Genomic DNA, 27,489 nt, shown 5'->3' with positions numbered 1-27,489 from the left:
CCTTGTTGTAAAGTACGTGAAGCAAAAAAAAGTAAACTGTAAAAAATTGCCGACACAGAGACAAAAACAAAGAAAGAACATGGACATATTTGTGTTGGCAGTCTTCCTTAATACGCATTTGTGCCACTATCGCGTAGCAAGGAATACATGCTTAGGGACTGCATTCAGTGCTATAGAATTTCTCAGTGATGGTTAAGCTCACACGAATTTCTTGTGTGCTTTTCTCATTTTATCTCCCTTCCTTTTTTACCGCCAATCCGCTTCAATTAAAGCATTGAGCGTGGTAGTGAGGATAACGAAAGGGAGAAAACTGGATGATCTGATGAAACTGTGTATTTGGCTGAACTTGTGGCCGGTAAGTGGAAAGTCAGATTGCAGCAACAGACTGACACTGATAACGGCCAAAAGAGCGCCATCCACCGATGAGCTTACAAGTGGTTACAAGCACCAGCATTTATAGATGTGCCGTTGAATATTCTTTCTAAATCACTGGTATTCTCGAAGGCTCTAGAATGTCTTGACTGTTCTCGTCCTCTACGCGGTCTGCTAAAGACGGGAAGCTCCTCGAACACCGAGGCGTAATCTGCGTCAAGTATTGCTTCAGTCATCGTGGGTTTAAACGACCACATCGACCATGCGTTGCAATATTGTAGCAAACCAGACATGCGTTTACTTGACTACTTTGTCATACGTTGCTCCTCATTATGGTTTTGAAAGCTTTGTTTAAGACTTTTCACGTATGGCATCCGCTTGTGCAAAAATATCCTGCCCCTCAGCGCGTTTTGTTGTAAGATTTATGCATATTTTGATGTCAATATGTCTCGTGATATGGCTACTGTTTTCAACTAGAGATTTTGTGGCCTAGTTCACTGCATGCGCACATACCCGGGCTGTGTGCTGCGCGTTGACGCAGGTGCCTGTCGAAGTAAAGCATAGCGAATGCACGAACAAAATTGAAACAGCGATATTTCCGTTGCATTGTCTTCACGCTGCCTAGAAGTTCATAACGCTTTGTTACGTGAATGATGTCTAAATGCACGTAAAGCAATGTCTCCTTTTTCCACAAGCATAAACGGGCAGAATGGACAAACCCCCCGAACCTGTTTTTGGTATTGTCACACTTTGTAATACCATTATGTATTGTTGTGCACGTGCTTGCCCTTAGAGTTTTGCGAGTGCCAAGAATATAGTCTGCACACTAGCTACATCATGATAAATCCTACGCATTCTGTCTCAATGGTGAAAGTAAGTAAGTACTTTTATAGTTCACACAATTAGTTATTAGTCACCGTATCTTTCTGAACCTAAGGCATAGGTTTTTGCTATTCCACGTGCTCGTCAAAGAGATACCATGGGAACGAGGACGTATAACTTACTTTATATCATTCTATACAGAAAATTTTGTGTGTAAAGCTGTTCTGTTGATTCCACTCTCTACGTATTCGCTGAAAGATTATGATAAATGTTCAATATCTTAATCATAGCATCCGTTTGTACCATAACATAGTTGAAAGGTGTGCAAGACCAGAAAAAGTACTGCGTGTGATACCCCGTCCTTAGTAAATAAGTATTTTGAAGGAGCTAGTTTACGATACAAAGCTACGAGATGAGACGGTATCTTTCGTCGTTGCATTCTAAGGGCCGTGCCAGTAATTCATAGACTTAACATCCCAACAGCACGCTGGATTAGGGGAGATGCCATAGTAGAGGGCTTCGGAACATATTGCCGCCTGAGGTTCAATCACGTGCAACGAAATATCAATACAAGGGCACTGAGCGATTCCACCTTCATTTGAAATGCGCCTACAGCCACCGGTACTCGATCCCGTGACCTCCGGGTCAGGAGTGCAGCAACATAATCACATGACCACCGGAACCGGTCGGTGCTTCTAAGAACTTTGAATACATCGCTATGGTCATTTCATAAGCTTAGTGAAAACACTCTAGCAGTAGAAGCGATTAGTAAAATGCTAATAAAGTCATTACTACATGATTGCCTCTCTTTGCTTCTTACCAGGGGCATATGGTGACGATGTTCCTAGTGTTGTATTGCCTCCTGGTGACATTGCTGCTTCAAGTAAATTCTAGTAAGTACAGGCACATGCGCAAAATAAATGGTACGTATATACTGTAATACGTAGGCATAACCCTCTAACGGACAACCAAGCGGTGCACACATTACGTAAATGTCTACGTGACTAAACGAAGACACAATGAGTTTACTGGATGCTGTTTCAATATACAAAGAGCGTACGCATTCATACGATGCAAATTACAACATAATGAACGAAGTACACATTATTTTACATATAAAATGAAACTTTGTAGCATACAAAATTGTTACTAGTCCAAATACCACGAATTTGGCTGAATATTTTTTCTCTTTATCTGAATCTGCATGTGGCCACGTCCTAATACTGTCAGGTCGAAGGAACTAGAATGCAGTTGCTGAATCCCTTATATATATATATATATATATAAGGGATTCAGCAACTGCATTCTAGTTCCTTCGACCTGACAGTATTAGGACGTGGCCACATGCAGATTCAGATAAAGAGAAAAAATATTCAGCCAAATTCGTGGTATTTGGACTAGTAACAATTTTGTATGCTACAAAGTTTCATTTTATATGTAAAATAATGTGTACTTCGTTCATTATGTTGTAATTTGCATCGTATGAATGCGTACGCTCTTTGTATATTGAAACAGCATCCAGTAAACTCATTGTGTCTTCGTTTAGTCACGTAGACATTTACGTAATGTGTGCACCGCTTGGTTGTCCGTTAGAGGGTTATGCCTACGTATTACAGTATATACGTTATATATATATATTATATATAATCTCATATATATATATATATATATATATATATATATATATATATATATATATATATATATATTAAAATATTAAAACTTTAACAAAGGAGCCATATATATAAATATATATATATATATATATATATATATATATATATATATATATATATATATATATATATATATATATATATATATATATATATGGCTCCTTTGTTAAAGTTTTAATATTTTAATATATATATATATATATATATACATATATATATATGAGATCTAACAGACAGTAATGCCAAGGAATGTACAGGGGAAGTTATTAGAACCAATGGAATGTAAATAAGAAGAAAGAAAAGTGGATGAAAAAATAACGAGCCCTTAGGTATACACTTCTTTCCCTTATATATATATGTATATATAGTGGGAGTAATAATTCACTGGGCCAGTTAGTCTTCGTGAATGTGTGGGATATGGCACAACGGGAGCGTTGTCAACAAGGATAAATATATTTACTTCCCAACCGTTTCGGGAGGGGCCCTCCTTTCATCAGGGGTTGAGTTATACTCATCCCCTGATCTATATATATATATATATATATATATATATATATATATATATATATATATATATATATATATATATATATATAAATATATATATATATAATCTGATATTCATCAGATTATATATATACATATATATATATATATCACCTGATATACATCAGATTATATATATATATATATATATATATGGAAAATATAAGTATCCGCCTCTAAAAAACTGTTTATTGGTGACGTTTCGATCGGAGACCTGGTCTGATGAAGTTCGGTCTCCGATCGAGACGTCACCAACAAACAGTTTTTTAGAGGCGTATACTTATTTTTACTTAATTCTACGGCAACCGAAGCCAGACTCTTTATAATCTACGTATATATATATATATATATATATTATAATGTAACGGATGAGACATGGCGTCAGTCAGAACACCAGTTTACTGACCTTTCGTCTTCCTCATCTTCCTTTCCCACATTCACCTGTGAAGCGTCACACGTTTCCCCCTCCCCCGAGAGAGCGTCGACTTATTGGGACAATAGTAGCGACGCAGTTTGTTGACGTGAACAATGTCAGTAGTTCTGCTTAACGGAGCTACGCATCGGTCGATCTCATAGTTCACAGGAGAGACTCTGCGAAGAATTGTGTAAGGTCCTTCCATGACTGAACTGAGCTTTCCTTTGTTCGGGTGTCAAGGTGTTTCGTAGAGGACCAATTCACCAGGTTGGAGATCTTGTGGTAGAAATTTTTTGTCGTAGATTATCTTGTTCTTCTCATGATAGCCAAGCGTGCTCTTGATTGCACTTTTCCTTGCTTCTTGCACACTCTCCATTGGTGCGTCTAAAATTGTGTCGTAGAAAGAATTCCATACATGAGGTACGATGGTGGATATCGTGTTACTTCATGTGGGGTTCTGTTGTATTCATCGATAACATCCGAAAGATGTTTGATTCAAGACTTCTGTGGCTGCTCATTCATTTTACACTTTAGCCGGGTTACAATAGTCTGATTTGTACGTTCGTCCATGCCATTACATTGAGGTTGTTGGGAAGATGTGAACAATTGGTGGACACCATTGCGTTTTTGAAACTGCTTGAATTTTCCAGCTGTGAAAGCTGGTCCACGATCAGATAGGAACTTCTTGGGTTTTCCTGCTGCAAAAATGGCGGTGATGCACGAAATGTATGCGTCACAAGTTTCGTTCTTGTGGGGAAACGCCCAGACATACCGCGTAGCGTGGTCGATCGCCAAGTGAATAAACTTCTTTGTCAAGCAATATCCTGAAAAGTCACCTATAGTGTCCATTGCTAACAGATCAAAGGGTTGTTCTGCAGGTGGTAGTGACTCGAGAGATCCGAATCTCTTGGTTTTCGGCTTCTTGCAACGCTGACATATGTCACAGTGGCGGACGTAGGATGAAACGTCTGTGATGATTTCCGGCCAATAGTAGGATGATGACAACAAGCCCAGAGTTTTCTTTACTCCGACGTGTCCGAACTGACAGTGTGCTTTCTGCAGAAGGCCCAGTCAAAGCTTGAGTGGAACGTACACTTTGCGAATTCCTTTACGTGTCACGATTGACCCCGTTTTCCGTTGTGTACTTGCAGCGAGGGCGGTCACCCTGGTAAGTTTGAAGTTCTGGTAATGAAAAGAGTTGAACCATAGGGCTTCGCGAAAATGCGTCCGCCTCGATGTTTTCGCTGCCTTTTTGATGTAGAATGTTAACGTCATACATCGACAGCTTCAAAGACCATCGAAAGAGCCGGCCATGTGGGTTTTTTATGTTTCTGAGCCATTGTAAAGCAGCATGATCGGTGACAACAGTGAATGGTCGTCCATGTAGGTAGCAGTGCCACTTGTCAACAGCGTCAATTATAGCGAGGCATTCGAGCTCTGAAATGGCATAATTTAATTCGTGCGTGAGTAGCTTACGCGGGTGATAGGCAACGGGGTGTTCTTTACCATCATGATCTCTTTGCTTCAGAACTGCACCTACGCCTACGTTAGATGCGTCGCAATAAAGAATGCATGGTTTCTCGCAAGAAAAAATTCGTAAAATGGGTTCTTTGGTGAGACAGTATTTCATGTTCTCAAAGGCTTGTTCACATGAGGAATCCCATTCCCATGGTGTGTCCTTCTTCAACAGCTTCGTAAGTGGGAAAACTATGTCACAGAAGTGCGGTATAAACTGGCGGTAAACGTTGGTGGTGCCTAAAAAACGCTGAAGCTCTTTCGGGGATTTCGGTCTTGGGAATCGCAATACAGCTTCTATGTTTCTTCGTATAGGCGACACTGTACCGTGCAACACTCGGTGACCCCGATATTCAATAGAATCTTTGGCAAAATGGCATTTCTTCAATTTAAGTTTTATATTCTTCATTTTTAGGGCATGCAATAGAGCTTGGAGGTGCTGTAGGTGTTCAGTAAATGTGTCGGATAAGACTTCAATATCATCAAAATAATTACCGACATTCTTTAAGTTATGTTTTCTGATAACTGATTTCACAGCTCTTTCGAATGTAGCAGGAGCATTTCTCAAACCGAAAGGCATAACAAGCCACTCATAATGGCCATTCAGCGTGAAAAAGCTGTTTTTGGGATGTCCTCTGGGTTCATTTTGACAAGCCAATAGCCTGATGTGATATCCAATGTCGAAAAATATTTCAATTTTCCCAGGAAGTCTAGAACATCGTCTATACGCGGAATAGGTTGGTAGTCAGGCACAGCGACAGAGTTAAGCTTTCGATAATCAATGCATAAACATGTGCGTCCTTCACCTTTTTTCTCTGCAAGAATGACTGGAGCCGCGTATGGGGAAAAAGATGTACGCACTACACCTTGCTTGAGAAGTAAGTGCACTTGCTTGACAATTTCCTCTTTGTCTGCCAGGAAGCATCGATACGGTGGTCTGTGGATAGGCACTTTGTTGCTGAGGGCAATGCAGTGTCGTTCCTTCACGATACATCCGAAGTCCATTTGAGACTGAGAAAATGTCTTCGTAATTGTGAAGCACCTCTCTCAAAGCAGCTTGTTGCGATGGTGAAAGGTGGGTGACATCAACGGCTTGGAGAGGGGTTGTATCGGCACTGAAGACACACTTTTGTGTTTGAAAAGAATTCTGCAAAGCTTTGTTGTCTTGAAACAAAGTAATCGTGTTTAAATCCAATGACAGGCTGAAAAAGGAGGCGTTGTCCAGGCCTAGCAAGAATTCAGTCTTCATGTCTGGTAGAACGTGTGCTTGGACTGCCCGCTTTAACTTCCCTATTTCCAACTGTATTTGTACTCGGCCCAAAGTTTTTGTGGTTGAGGTGACTTGTTGGACACTAATGCACGAATCCTTGAGCAACTGCAGCTTGAGTGTTTTGAACACAACTTCATTGATACAGGTAATAGTCGCTCCTGTATCCAGAGTTGCGTTCACCATGTGTCCGTTAACAAGTGCACCAAAACGTATTATTGAGCCTTTGGGCCGCCCTCTTCGTTTCCCTGGTTGTCAGTTAGAGCAGACACCATTTCACGACGAGAGCACTCATTGTGCCAGTGAAACTGATTCGGCAAACCAGTAGATGCACAATGTCGGCATTCACTGTGAGGGGTGCGCATCAATCCTGCAGGGAGCCATGGTCGCGTAGAATGAGGCTCTCGACGGATGAGCTGCCGTTTGGACGAGTGTTGGGAAGCATCTCTGTGGACAGAGTCTTCCGCTTGAAGCGCAGCAGCAAGCCACTTGGCTGGGGTGGTGAGCGTCGATCCAGCGAGGCGCCTTTCGATCTCTTCAGGTACACCATCAGTCAATCCTGATAGTATGTGAACGTCTTTTAAGTCTGCGAGGCGACCAAGGTGTGTCTTCTCTTCGTAGTAGTGCCTGATGCGCTGTTTTCTTTTGAGCCTGCAGTGTATGAATTGGCGGAAAGGGTCACTAACAGGTGCAGAAAATCGTGATATCATGCTTGTTTTGATGCCTTCCCACGTATCTTCTGCGTCGAAAACCTCAGTGAGGTACCAGCGGAATGCCACACCTTCCAGGTACTCGCTGATGCAGTCGATGCGATCTCGTTCGGACCAGCTGACGTTGCTCGCCTTCGTTTCGAAGAGGTGCAACCACCCTTCAACAGGGACGTCGTCTTCAGCTCCGGTGTATTTCGGGAGGCTGATCATCTTCTTTGGTGGGCTCGTGATATTGCTGCGGTAGATCCTGTCGACCTAGTGCAACGGATGAGACATGGCGTCAGTAAGAACACCAGTTTATTCTGACCCTTCGTCTTCCTCATCTTCCTTTCCCACATTCACCTGTGAAGCGTCACAGTCTCCGATCGAAACGTCACCAACAAACAGTTTTTTAGAGGCGTATACTTATTTTTACCTAATTCTACGGCAACCGAAGCCTGACTCTTTATTATCTACGTATATATATATATATATATATATATATATATATATATATATATATATATATATATATATATATATATATATATATATATATATATATATATATATATATATACATATATATATATATATATATAGTGGAAGTAATAATTCAATGGGCCAGTTAGTCTTCGTGAAGGTATGGGATATGGCACAACGGGAGCGTTGTCAACAAGGATATATATATTTATTTCCCAACAGTTTCGGGAGGGGACCTCCCTTCATCAGGGGATATTTATCCTTGTTGACAACGCTCCCGTTGCGCCATATCCCATATATATATATATATATATATATATATATATATATATATATATATATATATATTGTCACGTTAAAGAGACAGGAGACGTTTTTAAGGCGTCCTCACAAAAGTCCGAAGAGCGGTCGGCTCAGCACAGCCAAAAACAGAACAATGGCACGAGGGGAACTGCCACTTCGTCTGCCTCTTTTGCGCTGGCAGATCAAGCGCGCGGCACTGCCCCTCCTCCCTGAAGAGCATCGCCTCGATGCTAAACGAAGCGTGTATCGTAAAAAAAAAAAACATTGTCACAGTGTGTGGTACGGTTTTAACCGCACCACGTGCACAATCTCGGGTCGTAGCTGTCGGCGTCGGGGTGGTTGGCTTCCGTCCGGAAGGACTTCGTAATTGACGTCGCTCACTTGTCGTAGCACTTTGTACGGGCCAAAATACCGACTGAGAAGCTTCTCAGAGAGACCTTTGCAGCGCACAGGGGTCCAAACCAACACCTGGTCACCTGGTTTATAATCGACTTGTCTGTGGCAGCGGTTGTAGCGCTGTGCATCGACGCCTTGTTGTTTCTTGATGTTTACGCGGGCTAGTTGACGTGCTTCCTCGGCTCGTTGCACGAAACACTCAGCATCTTCGTCGAGATTCTCGATGTTGTCAATGTCGCATGGGAGCATTGCGTCCAACATCGTCTGAACGTCCCGACCGTATAGAAGACGAAACGGAGTGAATCGTGTGGTCTCTTGCGTAGCGGTATTATACGCGAATGTTACGTAAGGCAGTATTTCATCCCACGTCTTGTGCTGTACGTCTATGTACATAGACAGCATATCAGTCATCGTTTTGTTAAGCCGCTCGGTCAGTCCATTTGTCTGAGGGTGATACGCTGTTGTCTTGCGATGCGTGGAGTAACTTAACTGAAAAACTTGTTCAAGGAGCCTTGCTGTAAACGCTGTTCCTCGGTCTGTGATGACACAGGATGGAGCACCGTGGCGTAATACAATTCTCTCGATGAAAAACTGAGCAACTTCACAAGCCGTGCTTTTAGGAAGCGCCTTAGTTTCAGCATAGCGGGTTAGATAATCTGTAGCGACGATTATCCACTTGTTGCCGGAAGATGACAAGGGAAACGGACCCAGGAGGTCCATGCCGACTTGATCGAAGGGTGTTCTGGGTGGCTCGATAGGGTGAAGTAATCCCGCAGGCTTAACAGATGGGGATTTTCGGCGCTGGCATTCGCGGCAGGCTTGAACGTACTGTTTAACGCAAGCGGCAAGTTTCGGCCAGTAGTAAGACTTTCGTACCCTAGCGATGGTTCGGGTGATGCCCAGATGGCCCGATGGAGGCTCGTTGTGGCAGGCAAATAGAATTTCCTCACGCAGCTCTGCGGGGACGACCAACAGGTAAGTTTTGTTGCTGGCGGCTGCGTTCTTCTTGTACAACACGCCCTGTCGTAAGCAGAAGGATGACAATCCGCGAGTTATATGCTGGGGCAGTGATACGTTGCGGCCCTCTAGATGTTCAATGATAGGTCGCAATTGAGCATCTGCTCGCTGCCGTAAAGCCAAGTCTGTTACGCTTACGGAGCCAAGGAAAGGGCAGTCCTCTTCGAAGCTCTGAGCGGCAGGCTCAACTGGCGCGCGTGACAACGTGTCCGCATCTTCGTGTGCACGACCGGACTTGTACACGATAGTGACGTCGTACTCCTGCAGACGTAGGCTCCACCTTGCCAGTCGTCCGGAGGGGTCTCTGAGGTTCGCAAGCCAGCACAGCGAGTGATGATCCGTCACTACTCTGAATGGACGGCCGTAAAGGTAAGGTCGAAACTTAGCAATTGCCCACACGACAGCAAGGCACTCCTTCTCCGTGGTACTGTAGTTTGACTCCGGGCGTGTTAGGGTTCGGCTTGCGTAGGCGATAACCTTTTCAATTCCCTCCTGCCGTTGGACGAGTACCGCGCCCAGACCGACGTTACTGGCGTCGGTATGAATTTCTGTTTCGGCTTCCTCGTCGAAATGTCCAAGAACAGGTGGTGATGCCAGGCGAAGCCGAAGCTCTGTGAATGCTGATTCTTGTTCAGCACTCCAAACGAACGGCGTATCGTCTCTAGTGAGTCTAGTTAATGGTTCGGCAATTTTCGAAAAATTGCCTATAAAGCGCCGGTAGTACGCGCATAGACCAAGAAACCGCCGCACACTTTTCTTATCGGCAGGAGTCGGGAAGGCTGCGACAGCGGCGGTTTTCTCAGGGTCAGGACGGACGCCTTCTGCGCTTACGACATGTCCAAGGAACTTTAGTTCTTCGTAACCGAAATGGCATTTTTGCGGCTTTAACGTAAGGTTAGCCGTCCGAATCGCCTCAAGTACTTGTCGTAGTCGCTTCAGATGTTCGGAGAAGCTGGTTGAAAACACGACCACATCATCCAAGTACACAAGGCAGCTTTGCCATTTTAAGTCAGTCAACACAGTGTCCATCATGCGTTGGAAGGTAGCTGGCGCAGAGCAGAGTCCGAACGGTAGCACCCGAAATTCGTAGAGGCCATCCGGCGTGACAAAGGCGGTTTTTTCGCGGTCGCGCTCATCAACCTCAATTTGCCAGTAGCCACTCTTTAAATCCAGGGAAGAAAAATACTTCGCTCGTCGTAGTCGGTCAAGCGAGTCATCAATACGCGGCAGCGGATAAACATCTTTTTTTGTGACGTTGTTGAGCTTTCTGTAATCTACACAGAAGCGAAGCGTACCGTCCTTCTTCTTAACCAGAACGACCGGTGAGGACCAGGGACTGTTCGAAGGCTGGATAACGCCGTCGTCGATCATTTCTTTCACTTGCTGCTTGATAGCTGCGCGTTCTGTCGGCGAGACGCGGTATGGCTGTTGGTGAATAGGTCTTGCGTCGTCGTAAGTGATTATCCTGTGCTGTGTAATTGGCGTCTGACTCACTTTAGACGACTGAGCAAAGCACGCCCTGAATTCAAACAATAGCTCTCGCAAGGCCCTCTGGTTCTCTTCTGGCAGTGCACTGTTCATGTCAACATCTATTACGGTTTGTCCATTGCGGCTACTGTCTTCACAGGCAAAACACTCAATGACGTCCTCCAAGGCTTCAGCGTAGGCGACCGCAGTGCCCCGGAAAAGGTGACGATGCTCATTGGTGAAATTTGTAATCATGACCTCGGCTGTACCGTTCCGAATGTCAATGATGCCTCGTGCCACAGAAATTCCAAGCGCCAGCAGCAGGGAGACGTTGCACTCTGCCACTGTTTCACCGTCACTGGTTCCTTCGGAAGTCACCTGAATTAGGATACTTGCACGAGGTGGTATTGTGACACTGTCGTCGGAAACACGGAGGGCGGTTGTACGGCGGTTGGAGTCCCTTGACGTAGCGTTGACTGTCGAAAAGGAAATGCAGCGTCGCCGTAGGTCGATTACGGCGCCATATTCCCGAAGAAAATCGAGGCCGAGAATTAATTCGCGGGAGCAGTCACGTAGCACGATGGAGCTGACCAAAAACGTGCAGCCTCGTATTTGTAGCCTGGACGTGCACAAACCAACCGGCGTTACAACATGTCCGCCAGCTGTACGTACATGCGATCCTGTCCAAGGCATTATCACTTTCTTCAAGGTACGTGCCAATTGTCCGCTAATAATCGAGTAGTCAGCACCAGTGTCTATTAAGGCAGTTAAATTGCGACCGTCGAGCAGCACAGGTATGTCCATTGAAAAGTCGCTCAGCTGGGATACAGGCGCCGGCGTAGTCGAATTTCCGTTGGTCCGATGTCGCGTCGATTGGAGGGCGAGGTCTTCATCACGTCGAGAATCAGCGGCCTCGCCTCGAAAGGTCGCTGGCGTTAGTTTTCCAGGCGAGGGCTCGGAGACCGTCCTTGCGGCCTTCGATTTCCGTTGCCTGAATAAGATGACGACCGCGGTGACGGTGAGCGCGACTGACGCCTGAGTGGGACGTTCTGCCGAGCGATAAAATCTTCAATTTCTGGTGGTCTCTGTCCAAACCGGGGGCGGGGTGAATTGGCAGGAAAACCCTGCAGCCCAAGTCGGCGGTACTGGCAGTCTCGGTAGAGGTGACCCGCTTCACCGCAGTGGTAGCAAAGCGGTCGTCGGTCGGGCATGCGCCATATGTCGGATTTACGCATGATGGGTCGAGTGTCTGCAAAATAAGGGACCACCTGTGCGGACTGCAGTGTGGCGTACGGGGTTGCGGCTGGTAGTGGGACTGGTGCAGGTGCGTTGTGTTCGAACGTGTCGGTATAAGTGGTGCGCTGGAAACCACTCACTGGGGATGGTGTCGTGGACGACGGAACGGTGCGTCTCAATACGTCTGCGTAGGTCACCCCTAGAGGTTCACTTGAAGTTGCGAACGCCTGAAGTGGTGCAGCAACCTGCGTTGGTGTCTCGCGGCGAGGTGTGCCGAGCGCATGCTGAACTTCGTCACGTATGATGGTGGCGATGCAATTCGTGGAAGGCTGCTGCTGCGCCTGGTTCAGCTGTTGCAGCTGTTGTAGCTCGTCGCGAACAACCGAACGTATCAGCTCGCGAAGCGCTCCCACGTCGGTCGGGAACGAGCCTAGCCCGGTGGTATAGGTAGCATTCACTTGCCGATCGTACTGGTTCCGCTGCTGCAGCGCCTTTTCCATGGCGACGGCTTCAGTGAGGAACTCCGCGACCGTTCTAGGCGGACTACGAATGAGTCCAGCGAAGAGCTGCTCTTTCACACCTCGCATCAAGTGTCGCAGCTTCTTGTCTTCCGGCATGGTTGGATCGGCGCGAGTGAACAGATGAACCATATCCTCCACGTATGTAGCCACACCTTCATTAGGCATCTGCATGCGGGACTGGAGGGCCCTTTCAGCGCGCTCTCGACGATCGAGACTCGAGTACGTTTCGCGGAGCCTGTGACAGAACTCATGCCACGACGTTAGGAGGCCCTTGCGGTTCTGGAACCATGTGCGAGCACCATCCAGAAGACTAAAGTACACATTCTTGAGCTTCGCTACTTCGTCCCACCCGTTGAAATCCGCTACGTACTCGTACTCAGCCAGCCAATCTTCCACATCTTCATAGAGGCCACCACGAAAGGGACTCGGAACACGTGGTTTTTGTAGCGTGTAATGAGTGGGTGCAGCTGCGGGTGCAGCGGTTGGAGCAGCGGCGGCTCCAGCGGTAGGGGAAGCGGTGACAGCAACAGTATTCTCCATACCAGTCGACGTACTTGTACTGTGAGGCACAAACTCGGGGGACAGTCCTCGAATCCTCCGACTGAAACGGTGTACCGGCGTAAGCTCTGGGTTTTGGGTCACGTTCCGGCTGCTAGAAGGAGTCTGTTGCATAGGTGAGGTTACCCAGCACCTCCACCATTAAAATGTCACGTTAAAGAGACAGGAGACGTTTTTAAGGCGTCCTCACAAAAGTCCGAAGAGCGGTCGGCTCAGCACAGCCAAAAACAGAACAATGGCACGAGGGGAACTGCCACTTCGTCTGCCTCTTTTGCGCTGGCAGATCAAGCGCGCGGCAATATATATATGGCTCCCACGTTAAAGTTTTAATATTTCATGCCATTCTAAAACGAAACAGAAAGCTGATGCCATATTTCCTTCTATGCAGTATGCTCTATTTTTGTTGTGAAGTCTAGAGAAGTTGTATCATCTGCGCCGTTGTTTCTTTGACGTGTGATGAGCAATTGAATAACAAGTTCGTAAGCTTCACAGTTTATTATAGACACTTTATGCATTTTACAAACACCACTTGAAATTGTTTGTGCAATTGTGAGAGGTCTTTGCGTTTTTCAAACTTGTATGATTGAATATTTATTTATTTATTTTTTGCTCAGCACTAGCGCATCAGTAAAAACGTATTTTACTTATGAAGAAGTTCATGTAGTATTGCAGCTGCTACCATCTAGAATCATATGTGAGCTTTTCGCTGTTATAACTTGTACTCGTGTTAGGACAGCGCAGGAGCGGTTATGGTATCGTAAATTCAGGTGTTGAAACACCTTAGCTGTTAGCCTTGTTGAATCTCAACATCTCTCACAGGGCAATTCATGGAAGTTAGACACAAAAAAAGGTTTAACAATATATCATGACTGTGACAGAACATATTGAGAACACCTGGAAGCACATAGTATTATTAGCAGTCAAAAACTTTAAAGTACACTCACACTTAAATTGCCCATTTCTGTTCTCGCCTTTCCTAGGTAGGTATAAACTATCAATCACCAGTGACACATACCCACATACTTGTTGTAAATACCCGCTAAATAAAAAAAAGGTTTGATAATACACTAGTATCAATTATAGTTGCGACAGAAAAATATAAAAGACCTGCAAATATAAATGATTGAGATTCATGAATGAGTTCAACGTAGATAAAATGGCACCTAAGACGCATCTGCGTCTTCGACTCTTTGTGTCACTTCATGCAACCGAATGAACCTCTCATATCGATACGCCAATTGACCCTGGGCCCTCAGCCTCCAGCGGCTGCGCAGCAACTGACCACGGCATTGGTAAGATCTGCAACACAGCAGAATGTACAAAGAATCTCTAGGTACGAACAGACCTTCATAGAACCTGAGTTTTACCACATTGAACGCTGGAAGCTTATTTAGTGGGGCAAGTCAAGTTGTCCTATTCGAGGATTTAGGGGGTGTGAAATTGGATAAAATAGGACTCAGTGAGGTTATAAGGAGAGCTATATTAGGCCTCTACTGTGCTACAGAAGGGCACCCTTTGCTCTCGTGGCTTGGGTGGCAGAAGAGAACTGGGGCGGAAATCTTTATCCGCAAAAATATAGCTAGAAACATAGAGGACTACTATAGCTTGTCCAAAAACACTTCAGTGCAAAGTTCTATTCTATGGCAAGCGCGGCGGAAGACACACACCCAGAGATGAGGACGTAACTCGGCCCATGTCACATAACAACGGCTGGAGAGCTTGAATGAGCTATCAATGCCTGGAAGCACAGCTGCAGGGCTGGAGAGAATCCCTGCACTGCTTCTCAAGACGATGGGTTCAACCATAGAATTTCCCAATATACGCTATACTCTAAAAAAAGAGCAAGTAAAAAGGGTGTCTTTTTGTCCCACAACAATAATCGTCACCTATATTGCACTCCATCCTTGTGCTATTGCTCGCGCCCGGTACATTCCGGTCACGATCGACATGCCCATTATCAGGGTTACATTGCATTCTCGATAGGAAAGTGGCCAGCGCCGAGTTTTCAAGAAAGGAAGCGCACGCATGCCTGATGACGATTATTGTTGTTGGACAAAAAGACACCCTTTTTACTCGATATTTTTTTAGAGTGTAGAGGTAACTCTGGCGCCAGTGTCTGTGGGAGCTGCAACGCACGGCGCTTCAGCGAGCATGGGAATGATGGGTAGTACACACATTTGTCTAGCCTTCGTACTTCTGGCCTGCTTTGGCTCCGTGTGTGTTCATGTGGCTTGGAGCTCTTTTCTCACAAAACGAAAATCAGCAAATGTCCAGCGGTTGCGCTTCACTACCTTATTCTCTTAGATGTACCTTTCCGAATCGGGTCACGAAGTTTGAAAGGGTTGAATCTTTCTTTCAAAACAAAACCGAAACACAGCAATAAACGAAGCCGCAAGTATGATTCGCTGCCCGCAAGTACGAAGACTAGGCAAATGTGTGTACTACTCATCATTTCCATGGTAGCTGAGCGATCACAGCGACAGTGTCCCCTCTAGTTAATTTTAGGAAACTCTATGGGCTCAACAGTACTGCAACTACTCCTCGCTGTCCTCAACCGGGTGCATTTGAGTGTCGAGATCTCGAAATCTGGAGCTGCTCACGCATCCGGCTCATCCTGAAAAAAAAGCAGGGATGAGTGCCACCTAGAAAGCTATCGGCCAATTGCGATCACCTCTGTATTATACAAGCTCTTCTGCTGCTTCCTGCGACAACACACGATGTTCCAGACAGAGTAAAACTTAGGAGAACTGCAAAACAGCTTCAGGCCAGCACGACGCCTGGACGACATTTAGTTTGCTGTGACACAAGCCATTCAGATTGTGGCAAGAGAGGAAAGGACCCTAATGATGGCTTTTCTCGATATATCGGGCGCATACGACTCAGTGGAGCGCAGAATTTTGTGGGAGGTGTTGAAGCAGCAAGGCCTGCCCAGCAACCTACAACAAATTCTACAAGCATTATACACAGACAATCAGGCTGTGATGCACTAGGAGGGCAATGTGACACATCTGATAAAAGTCTCTAAAGGACTGCGACAGGGAGTCCCCTTGTTCCCTGTGCAGTTCATGCTCCTGGTACTTAACATGCAGAGGAAACTGACAGAGAGCGACACAGGCTACAACCTTACCTACTGGGATCAGGCAGTGATTTGCCCACGTCGCCTGCCAACCCTATTTTATGCCGATGACATTGTGCTGCCGGCAGACAGAACAAAGAACCTGCAGCGTCTACTAGACATATCTTCAGAGGAAGCACAGACCATCGGTCTGCACTTCAACCCCGCAAAATCTACATCCACGGTTATGGCGAGCCAAGAGGACCCCATGCAATACACTGAAAGCAGGCTCATGCCCCAGGGAAACTCTATAGAGTGGACAAACACCTACGAAAACTTGGGAGTGACATTGTCAGCTGCACCTCAGAATACACATCACTACGAGAGTGAACTTTAACTAAGAGCAATAAGGAAGCGTGCCCTTCTTTTCTCAAGGGTGCTTTAGGCTTTCAACAAATTTGAAGCCACCAGAGGACTCTGGAAGTCAGTAGCAGTCCCGGCCTTGACTTTTGCAAACAGTGTGTTCTATTTGTCCTCCAGGACACGTCAGTCTCTCGAAGTTCATCAGAGGGAGGCAGGCAGAACAACACTGGGAGTCCATAGGGGCGTACCGAATGAGGCGGTGCAGGGCGAGGTGGGCTGGTATTCCTTTGAGGCTCGGTAAGCAGTGTCCAAACGCGTCTATGAGCGCCGGCTGAGCCAACTACAAGACGGACGTTGGGCGCGTGAATGTATAAGTACATTCACGCAATTTCTTCAACACAAAGGGGGTGCTGTGCACATAACACCCTGCGAAGCGGTACGAGGTCGCACCATGCCGACTTACGGAGAAACCTCAGTGGGACAGGAGGACCAAGGTACGGGAAACCGTTCAGGAGGCCCAAAGTGCCAACTGGCGGATGATGGCAGCAGAAAATTTCGCTGTGAGTTCCTGCAGTAAAGAAAAACAAGCGATCGAGAGAGAACCGCTGTACGAAAACTCAAAGGGAAGCGGTCTTCTATGCGAACCCGACTGCTGCGAGCGACGTACACACCCAACCTCGACACGACATGACCCTTTGCACCCATAGGAGGAAAGCATAGATCACATCGTCTTTTGCTGCACAGCATTGAAACCACAGGTCTCCGCCACTTCATCTGCTGCCGCTACGCCACCGGAACAACGGCAGAAATTGCTGGCAATGCCGCTTGGCTTCCGGGAGTCACAAGAGCAACCGCAATGGGAAGCGTTGAAAACAACGAAGCGTCGATTAGAACAATGGTGGTGTGCGAAGTATCTGCAGGAAAGAACAGTTCCGACAGCAAATACACCAAACCAATAATTATAGACTTATTGTGCCAGATCCGAATTTCCCGTTTGATTGCCCGTTCAAAAGTCGCTGTAGATGAATTCCCGTTTGCTGTCGAGCATAGCTATAGCTCTAATAGTGCCAGATCCGAATTTCCCGTTTGATTGCCCGTTCAGAAGTCGCTGTAGATGAACTGCCGTTTGCTGACGAGCATAGCCATAGCTATAGCTATGCTCGACAGCAAACCAGAAATCATCTATAGCGACTCCAGGCCGGCCATCAACGCCTTCGAACACGGAGTCATCTCTGACCAGGCGTTAGGTATCCTGCGCAAAGCGGACCCGAGTGCCTTGAAGCTCCACACTGTCATCTGGTTCCCCACCCGTCTCGGCCAAGTGCCGGGTGCCCTAGCCAACCTCAACTAGATCGCCCATGATGCAGCGCGCGCACTTACCGACCGCACCCCCAGAGGGCAACTCCATCTTGCTGAGTTAGATACCAATCGGGGTGCACCCATTACGTACAATGACATAACAAAGCAATTTTACCTGGAACGCCGCATTTTTCCAGCCCCACATTCGAAATTTCACAGACCGCAGGCATTAACCCTACTAAAAGAAAAGCGGTGCACAAAAAGACGGAGACAAAGAAGAGAACCACACACAGCGCTGCTTGCAGCGCTGTGTGGGGTTCTCTTCTTTGTCTCCGTCTTTTTGTGCGCCGCTTTTTTTTAATATGAATATACACCAACTCGCCCAACTTTATATTCTGTTATCATTAACCCTACGCTTATTACAGACACCCACGTACCCAAACCTTGTCAAGCTTCACGTTTATTATCCTCATGCATACCCCAGCAACACATGCCCATCATGTGGACACACAGCGACACTCGCACACGTGCTCTGGGAGTGCAGAACAACTCCTCCCGACTCTACCTCAAGCAAGTGGGAGAGGTCCCTCAGGAGCTCACTTCTCTCCAACCAGCAATGGGCCGTCTAGCAGGCCCACGAAGCGGCCGCCAGATACTCCCTGTCGGTCCCTACGTGGGAGACGCCGGCCACGCGCTAAGCGCGTCCTGCAGGACTGAAATAAAGTTTTTTCATCCCATTCCATTCCACTGCCCGTTACAAAGAGCAGGGCAACAATATCATTATCATTACCATTTTGTGAAAGGTTGGCAGGTATCGTAATTAACCTAATAAGCGATACAAAATGAAGGGGATGCAGGATTACGTGCCCACATCCAGCTATGAAGACCTCGAGGTCATCATGGCTCGAGGACATCGTCATTAAATTTTTCAACCAGAATCCTGGTTAAAATATTCTATGACAATATGGAACTGGCAATGAGAAAGTAAAAACGCCGTACATTGTACTTATGGACAGTTACCCAGCCAAGGTAGGAAAGAAGCAGGCTTGAAACCAGGCAGAAAAATTATGCCATTGGTGCAAGCTATGCCAGAGAGAGTAATGAGAAGAATTGAGAACGCAGTAACTTAAGAACATTGAGAACATTATAATAAAAACAGGTGAACGGTAAGCGGACATGGAGGAGGCCCGAGGGCTATAGTAACAGCGGTACACATTTTTTAATGAATGTACACCCAAGCATCGTGCAGAATGTGCAAGAGCTCAGCAAGGTACGATGCAGTGACCGTGGAATGGTAAGGTCTTGAATTCGCCTGGATTAAAATAGAACAACAGAAACTGATACGCAAGAAGCCTATCAATGAGCTAGCACTGAGAGGGAAAGTACAGAAATTCAGAGTCTCACTTCAGAATAGATACTCAGCTCTTATCGAGCAAACTGGCCTTACAGCAATGTATAATGGTCTGACGAGTATCATTACGGAGTGTGCAGTGGAAGTTGGAGGTAGGGTAGACAGGAAACTAGCAAGCTGTCCCAGGACACAAAGCACTTATTAAGAAAACATAATTATAAAAGCCTGAAACACATCAGACAAAATAGAGTTGGCAGAGCTGGACATGTTTTAAAATGCAGTGAAAGCGTGAGAGCGTAGAACAGAAAACTTGTGGATAGGCAAGAACCAGATGTATGCTCCAAGGAACAAGAAGGGCGAAATTTCTATCATTAATAATAGGGTAGTTGAAACAGCCGAAGAGTCTTACAGAGGTTTGTAGAGTAGCCGGGACAACCGCGACCATAATGTAAGAAGTAGCAGATACCAACAGATGACATACCACCAGTAATGACAGAAGTCGAAAAGCCTTGAAGGGAATGCAAAAAGACAAAGCTGCTGACAATGATCATGTAACATCATATCTGCTGAAACAAGGAGGGCAGACTATGAAGGAATAACTGGTCGCCTTGTTTATGAAGTGTCTCCTGACGGGGTGGTTACCAATACCTTGTAATAATGCTATCATCTTAATCCATAAGAAGGGGGACGACAAGGACATAAAGAATACAGGCCAATCTGCTTGTTCTCCGTCGTATACAAGCTATTTACAAAGGTAATTGTTAACTGGATAAAGACAACGCTATAACTAATTCAACCGATAGATCAAGCGGGATTTACACATCCTTCATAGATTACCAGAAGGTATTTGACTCAGTAGAGATATCAGCAGTCACACAGACACTGCGGAAACTGGGTGTCGATGAAGCATATATAAACATCCTGGAAGAAATCTACAGCGTATCAACTGCTACATAAAGAAAGTTACAAAATACTAATCAAGAAATGTGTAAGACAAAGAGATATAATCTCCTCTATGCCATTCGCCCCGTACTTACTGGAGCTTTTCAGAGGCTTAGAATGGGGAAAGTTAGGGATACGAGTTAATAAAGAGTACCTTGGTAACCTGCGCTTTGCGGATGACATTACATTTCTGAGTAAATCAGGGAACGAATTGCAATACAATATTACAGTGTTAGACAAGGAGAGCAGAAAGTTAGGCCTTAACATAATCTGCAGAAGCAAAAATAATGTACAAAACACTCGCAAGGGAACAGCACTTCGAGATTGGTATAGCAGTGCACTTGAAGTTGTAAAAGAGTACGTCTACTTAAGACAGGTAGTAACCGTGGAGCCAAACCACGAGAGTGAAGTAATTGAAAGAATAAGGATGTAGTAGCGAACATTCATGAAGGATTGTCAAATCATGAATGGTAGATTGACACTATCCCCCCAGAGTAAGATATATAACAGCTGCATCTTACCGGTAGTTGCCTACGAAGTAGAAACCTGGACGATTACAAGGAGGCTTCCACTATAGTTGAAAAAGACGCAGCAAACAATGGAAAGTAAAATGATATGTGTAACCCCAGGTATAGGAGAAGCGCAGAGTGTATCAGAGAACAAACGGATGTTAAGGACATGATAACCAAAATTAAGAAAAAAATGGCTATGGGCTGGCCACTTAGCGAAGCTGCAAAATAACCACTGGTCATTAATGATCGCGGGCTTGATTCGAAGAGAAGGCAAGCAGGTGAAGAGCAGGCAAAAGGTTAGGTGGGCAGACGGGATTAGGAAGTTTGCAGGTAAAGTTGCAGCAAATAGTTGTGACTACAAAAAAAAAGATTGTTTCCAAATCTGCATGTTACACCGCAAATGTAGTCGAAAGACGATAGTCTTGCGTCTGGAGAGAGTGAACAAAACGTTTATTTGATGTTCTGCGCATGAAAATTGGTGAGAGGTATTCTGAAGGCGCTGCGTTTGAGTGCCTCGAGCGTGCAGCGGAGGCAAACGAGCGCATCGAGGCAAGTTAGACACAAGCGACATCTGGCAGTTATCTTCGAAAACGAAGGCGTGCAGCCCGCGGAGAAAGATGCGCGCCAGTCTCGGAGGTGATAAGGTGTAGAACGCAAAGTGACGGGCAGGTGCCACCACCGTGACCTCGTAGCAAAGTGTTGAAAACAGCTTTTTGAGCGTCGCGTTGCACTGTCTGCGCAGCGCGATAAACGCTACATTCATTAGAGTTACTTGTATGTGCCTTTTCTAGTATAAAGGCAGACATACAAAACTTTGGAGTGTTGTTATGGCATCTCAGGTATGCGCAACAATTACTTTTTATTTGACAATCGCACAACTATGAACGCTAAAGCTTGAGCAACATTGGCGGGCGCTGCGAATGGGGTTGGCCGTTTAGTGCCATTTGAGGTATTGTTAGGGCGGACCAATAGACAAATGTGCAGACAGACAGACAGACAGACCAAAACTATTCCGTCGAAGGTCCCCAAGAAAAACTATCGTCTTTAAAAATCCATGTTTTTGTGTAATTGTGTGCTAAAAATAAACTTCAGGCCTCAAACTTAAATAAGCAGAGGACCATGCTGAATGGCGAAACATAGAAGAGGCCTTTGTGTGACAGCAGAATGACGAAGGCAGCACTGTCGTTCTCTGTAGACGAATGCCAACGCCTCTCAAGGCATCTGCCGCACCTAAGATTGTTTCGCCATTTCACGCAGCTCATTTGGCGAGTTTTTTGTTGAGTCCAAGTAGATGGTAACTGAAAGTGGACTATTTGAGGAGCTACAAAAATGCTGTACCCCGAAAGTATGTACCCTTTTTATCAACTCGCTAGTGTTCATTAGTGATTCGACTGATATGCTCTGATACCAACTTTCATTGCCATTAAACGTTAACCAGAATTGTATCCTCTGCCCAATGAATGTCTTCACAGAGATTCATCGTTACCGAGATGAAAAAAAGTTTTCCGAGCATTTTTCCGCTTTTGTCTGCATTCTGGTATTCCGGAGCAACTTTTTTTCATGTTTCTGCAGATGTGCTTCAAAATATCTCAGTATATTTATTTAGGGCTTTCAAGGCCTGTAATTCGTCATCTGTATTCCGGAATGCTTTTCTGGGTAGTTCTGCCGAACCCTGCTCGTACGTAAGCCATTTGCTTGGACTGCACCGATATTTACAAATTTATCTATCTCTAGACTGAATTATAAAACTAGTACCTGTTAAATTTGACGAAGTATGGAGCAAGTGGAGCCTGATCGCTTGGAAAATCAGCTATGGAGAAAATTTGCTTGATTAACTTAAAATTCCACATTTCTCGAGTTTCGACGCTGTAATCAATTTAAAACAATGCGCGTTTTCGTTGTAGGGATGATGGGTATCCATTTTATGTGATCGAATATACTTTCTATATGCTTGGTTTTAATTGCCTATATTTCACAGGTCCACTGTCAAAGTCTAAAGAAAATGACTACGCAGATAAAGGACGTGCCAGCACGAAGCTGAAGTATGGTGAGTTGCCTATATAATGTATAGCAGCACAAACTTCTACCTGTCTTGCACCGCGGTGGCTTTTCTGTGTTGTGTGTCAGCGCCGTGTGATAAAACAGTTACAAAGAATCGTGTTTCAGGTATTTCCTTTGTGGGCATGCAGTTCCCACCATTTTTGTAATTTGAATTATTGATACGGTGAAGATACACAGAAAGCGCTGCTGCTCGTTCACGATAGCTGGAAATTAGGGTAACTGTATACCAGCTTAGCAGCTGAGCCCTGCGACTGATGTGATACCACAGTGACAATGTGTGCGTCCGTGCTTGCTTAGAGTGTGCCCTAGTGTAGGGATGTGAATAAACGAAATGTTCAAACATGCCTCACTTTGTTCTAGCGCATTATATTTTTTCAGCATTTGAACTATTCGATCATCCTTTGCGTTTGACGAGAGCGTGCGGAAGCTAACAGATGCTGCACAAATCCTTGAACTTTTCGTATTTTATCCAATATTACATATTTTGTGTTATTTTTGTGCTGTAAGCAACATTTGTTTTTTATTTTATACGGTATTGTACATACTTGTAAATACAGTGGTCATATAGGTCAATTACTTAACAGCAAATTACTCGGTCGTCGAATTAACCAAGCGAACATTTTTATGAAACAGAACAAAAGAAAGTGAACGCAGAGTAGCGGAGAACACATGACACTGTTATCAAAAGAAAGTTGAAGCAATTAATGCGGTAGCTGAAACTTCAAACGCCATACAAAGATTTACCGTCAGGGGCTGCTATGGAGCATGACAGGAACTTGGTGACGTTCCAAATATCTGCGAGCTCTGGCGACACCCCATTTTTAACGAGCTAACAGTATGAAAGGTCGAATCCACTTCTCCGAGAGTGCTGCAATTCATTGTTAACTGTATAGTGCGGTATCGCGTAAAGGGTGACCAACAAATTTAAAGTGGTGTTGTCAAACTGTAGCATCTTCTTTCATTTCTTATTGTCGGTCCACAGAGGGCTAATCAGCACGCATACTAGATAATTTACAAAAATTCACTACTGACATTTTAGAGGCGGGGACTGTGTCATTTCATTTCCAAACACTTGATGAATGCACTAAACATTCTTGAAGAAAGAAATGTACTGTGACCCTCTGTATAAGCTCGGGCCGAACGCTTTTCAACACGCATCTGAGTCATCCTGTGGTCTTTTTGTCTTACCGAAATGCCGTTATAGCCCAGAAAATATACCGCTATATAGGTAAATAAAACTTATACCTGCTTTAAATCGCCCGATATAGCTGAATGATTGTCAATGCTACGGATGTACATAACAGCCAAGAAAATAACTATTTTTACGTATAGAAGCAAAGCAAAGAGGTTTAATAGAATAGTGTTACAATACACAATGTTAGTAATACGAAATTGGGTGATCGAAGCCAAACCAAACACAGGAAAACGCTAAGTACTACTGAATTAGTCGAGACTACACTTAAATAAACCGCACCAGAGCAAAAATACTGAGCGAAATTTCGACTCAATTGTGTTTAATTTAACGAAGTTCATTAGAAATACCTCAGTTTCATGTTGTCTTATTCTAGATATTTGGTCAAATGCCTCAGGTAAATATAGCAAAGTGATAAGAAACACATTTCATTAGTGAATGACCTACTAAATTTCAGGATAATTAGGTTCCATTTGGACAAGCACAGGAAAGCTCGATTAATCCAACGAATCGAAGTGTAAATCACTTTAGAGGTGTAATGAACAAAACAAAAGAAAATGTTGACTCCTATTTCAAGCCCGATTAGGTCTTATTGGGCTAATAGGTGTTTAATAAGGGTAAGCCTAATACTACTTAAATAGTCTGTGATTGGACCCTGTCTGTCCAAGGTACTTTGATTCCCTCTGGCTTCTGTGACAATTGTATTTCATTGTGGCCTTTGTGTTTCGCTCGTGTCTGCAGTAAATAGAAAAGCCTTGTTACCTACCTAAAAATTAAAAAGTTAGAAACTGTCTGAACAGGCGTTTTGCGACAAAATCTGCGACTTTCTTATCGAAAGTTTCACCCAGCTATGTTCCTTCAAATGTTAGATTGCCTGGAGTATGTCACACAAAAAAGTGTGACATACTCCAGGCAACTTTAACAACATGCATTTGGACGTGTCATCTTCGAGTATGTTCACACACTTTTTTTTTCCTGCATAAAGATAGCTGAGCGCCCTGTATAATGCTACCTTTCCATGAGAGTATCCTTCCCTCTGTCGTGCAACTCTGAACAATCTTGTCGATTGCTTGTGATGGCTTGATCTAAAAATAATGTTCCATGGAAAAGCCTTTGCTTCTCTGCGTTTGTTATTCTCCTCTTAATTCGTTCGTTCTTTGTTATTTTTTCGGTGGTTCGCAAAATTATTTTGTAACAACTTGGTCAGTTAGCCATGGTTTTGCATTTGAGGTTAACCTCTTTCAATATTAGGCCGAGATCAAGCTCCATGTTGGAAGAAATGTGGCAGAGGAAGAAATTTCTCTTGTACAGCCAATTGCACTAGCTGCCCCGTTTGCAGCTATTGCAACAATTGCAGTTGTAAATGTGGTAAGTGAACGTTATTTGTTTGAAAGCAGCTAGATGGGTTACTAGATTAAAAAAAAAAACTGTGATGCTTTCCATAGCCTGGCAACTATACCATTTTATTTGAAGTGTTTGTAAAGCGCACATGGAATCGGTGCTGTTGTTTTCTTTCATCAGCCCATGCATTTAGATCCCGAAGTAATGGGCATATTTCTTGACCGTAGAGAAAGTGGGTCGCTAACACCATTGCAAAGTGTATGTCGCATTTTTGCAAGCTGTCCAGTGCAACCGAGGTCCGTGGTCGCGTAAATAATAAAAAAGCTGGCATTCCTGAAGTCTAAAGGAATGTTCACCACATTAAAAATATGAGCCGTCACTCATTTCTTGCTGACCAGAAGTGTACTCATGAGTAATACGTTCGGCAGCCCTGATCTCCAGGAGCAGCATGCTTGCCGCTTTACGAAGGTTTTACGCACCAAGCTTACGCACTATCGGCTATTTGCTTCAATACGTTTGTAAGCCCACCACTTGCGCCGTACTTGACTGGTGTAAGCAGGGATTAAAATGGCTGATTTTCTGCAAACAGAATAAAGGCAACATTATCACCGGATAATGACCACACTGTTACATAATTATAAAAAACAGGAACGGTGGGGCGATACAGGCTTAACGCTCATTAAAAACAATTCGTGTTTGCTTCTATTATATAGTATTTATAGGGTGAAATTTCTATTGTCTATACAAGTTGTTCCTTATATCTCCGTCACTTCAACTTTCGCTACTCTCAAGAGCTTAGCGTAAAGTATATAAATGCTTGCTTCGAATATTTCGAATATTTTTATTCTCAGGTAGTAATTGTTCCTTACACGTCCTCCTTTAAGTTGCAGAGAAACATTTTTGCTCTCCACCCAACGGACTTACCTGTTCCAGTGTACTCACACCGAAGTGTAAGCGCTATGAAAACGGCTGTTACTGCTATTGTGGCAAGTATTGTTTCCTCCATATCTTTCATGTAAATGACTTATCAAGAGACCACTACTTGGGACTTGTATTTGTTATGTGTATACACACAAATGAGAGAAAAACAAGCTGAATAAACGAAAATGCCATTTTCTCTCTGAAAAAGATGCCGTATTGGCACTGATAATGGCGTATCGAACCTCGGTACTACGCATGGTTCTCAATTTTGTTGAAGTTATTCTATTGCAAGCCTTCACATTGCCATTTCAGTTCATTGAACTTCACATCCTATTCATTTTCATAAATACTCATGCGATTGCGCTACAAACTGTCAGCAGTAATGTTGATTAACACTATAATATACACGAGTTCGTTGATATCCTGTAGATCAACGTGCTACCACAAGCACAACCAGCGGCTCAGCGTTGTTTGAAATTGTATCGAACAAGCTGGTATCATTTTGACCTCAATGAACTCACATTTCTGAAAGCGGCAAGCCGTTCATGAACATTCAATCAACCAGGCCGGCACACGAGCTGCTCGACTACAAAATAATAACTAAAGTATATTTCTGCAGGTATTGCACCACTGAAGAGGCTGTCAGGTGGTTTCCTTCGGCTGAAATGAAATTTCCAAGAGTTCGTAAGCATAATCTATATGTGCTTTGTTCCTATTCAATCAACAATGAATATAAACATTGAAACATTGTGTCACAAGGCAACATTGTGAACCTGTGTAATCGCAACAGCAGACGTCAAAAAATTTACCACGTTAAATAAAAAAAACTTTACCTTTGTCAAATTTCAGTAAAATGCGTTAAAATTTGTCATGTGATGGGCGGGATCACATGCGATATCAATGAAACCGCGTGATGGGCTTTCTAGAGTGTACTTTCTAGATTGCATCTAAAACTTGGTAATTTCTGGAAGCGCAGCATTGTTTAGTGAAGTAGTTGTCGAGAGCTGAACTCTTGACAGCGCTCAAAGATTTTTAAACTGTGTTTGTTCAGTATCCAGAAACAATATGTTGGCGTTACTTTCATAAGCTTGCTCCTGTAGATCGTGTGTGAAAACAGCAGTGAAACGAAAACAATCGTTAGCGCGTAGTAATTTTTTACTTGCCTTCGG

General features: G+C 44.4%; 1 protein-coding gene across 3 annotated transcripts; it reads left to right on the top strand.

The window, feature by feature from the left end:
* Window positions 1-1,101: 1,101 nt before the first annotated feature.
* Window positions 1,102-27,163, top strand: LOC142790183 (uncharacterized). 3 transcript variants are annotated; one of them, XM_075885183.1, is made up of 6 exons: window positions 1,102-1,245; window positions 2,018-2,087; window positions 22,784-22,852; window positions 25,310-25,426; window positions 26,290-26,385; window positions 26,940-27,163. In XM_075885183.1, exons 1-6 carry the CDS (start codon window positions 1,210-1,212, stop codon window positions 26,987-26,989), a joined length of 438 nt encoding a protein of 145 aa, XP_075741298.1. In that variant the 5' UTR covers window positions 1,102-1,209; the 3' UTR covers window positions 26,990-27,163. The 3 variants fall into 3 exon arrangements, with proteins under 3 accessions (XP_075741298.1, XP_075741297.1, XP_075741299.1); XM_075885182.1 differs by having other exon boundaries at window positions 26,284-26,385; XM_075885184.1 differs by having other exon boundaries at window positions 1,104-1,249; window positions 26,284-26,385.
* The last annotated feature ends 326 nt before the right edge of the window (window positions 27,164-27,489 follow it).

The sequence above is a fragment of the Rhipicephalus microplus genome, unplaced genomic scaffold (genome assembly GCF_043290135.1).
Source record: "Rhipicephalus microplus isolate Deutch F79 unplaced genomic scaffold, USDA_Rmic scaffold_75, whole genome shotgun sequence".
NCBI classification, from domain to species: domain Eukaryota; kingdom Metazoa; phylum Arthropoda; class Arachnida; order Ixodida; family Ixodidae; genus Rhipicephalus; species Rhipicephalus microplus.
The sequence above is the reverse complement of the archived record's forward strand: the minus strand, read 5'-3'. Positions and strand labels throughout refer to the sequence as shown.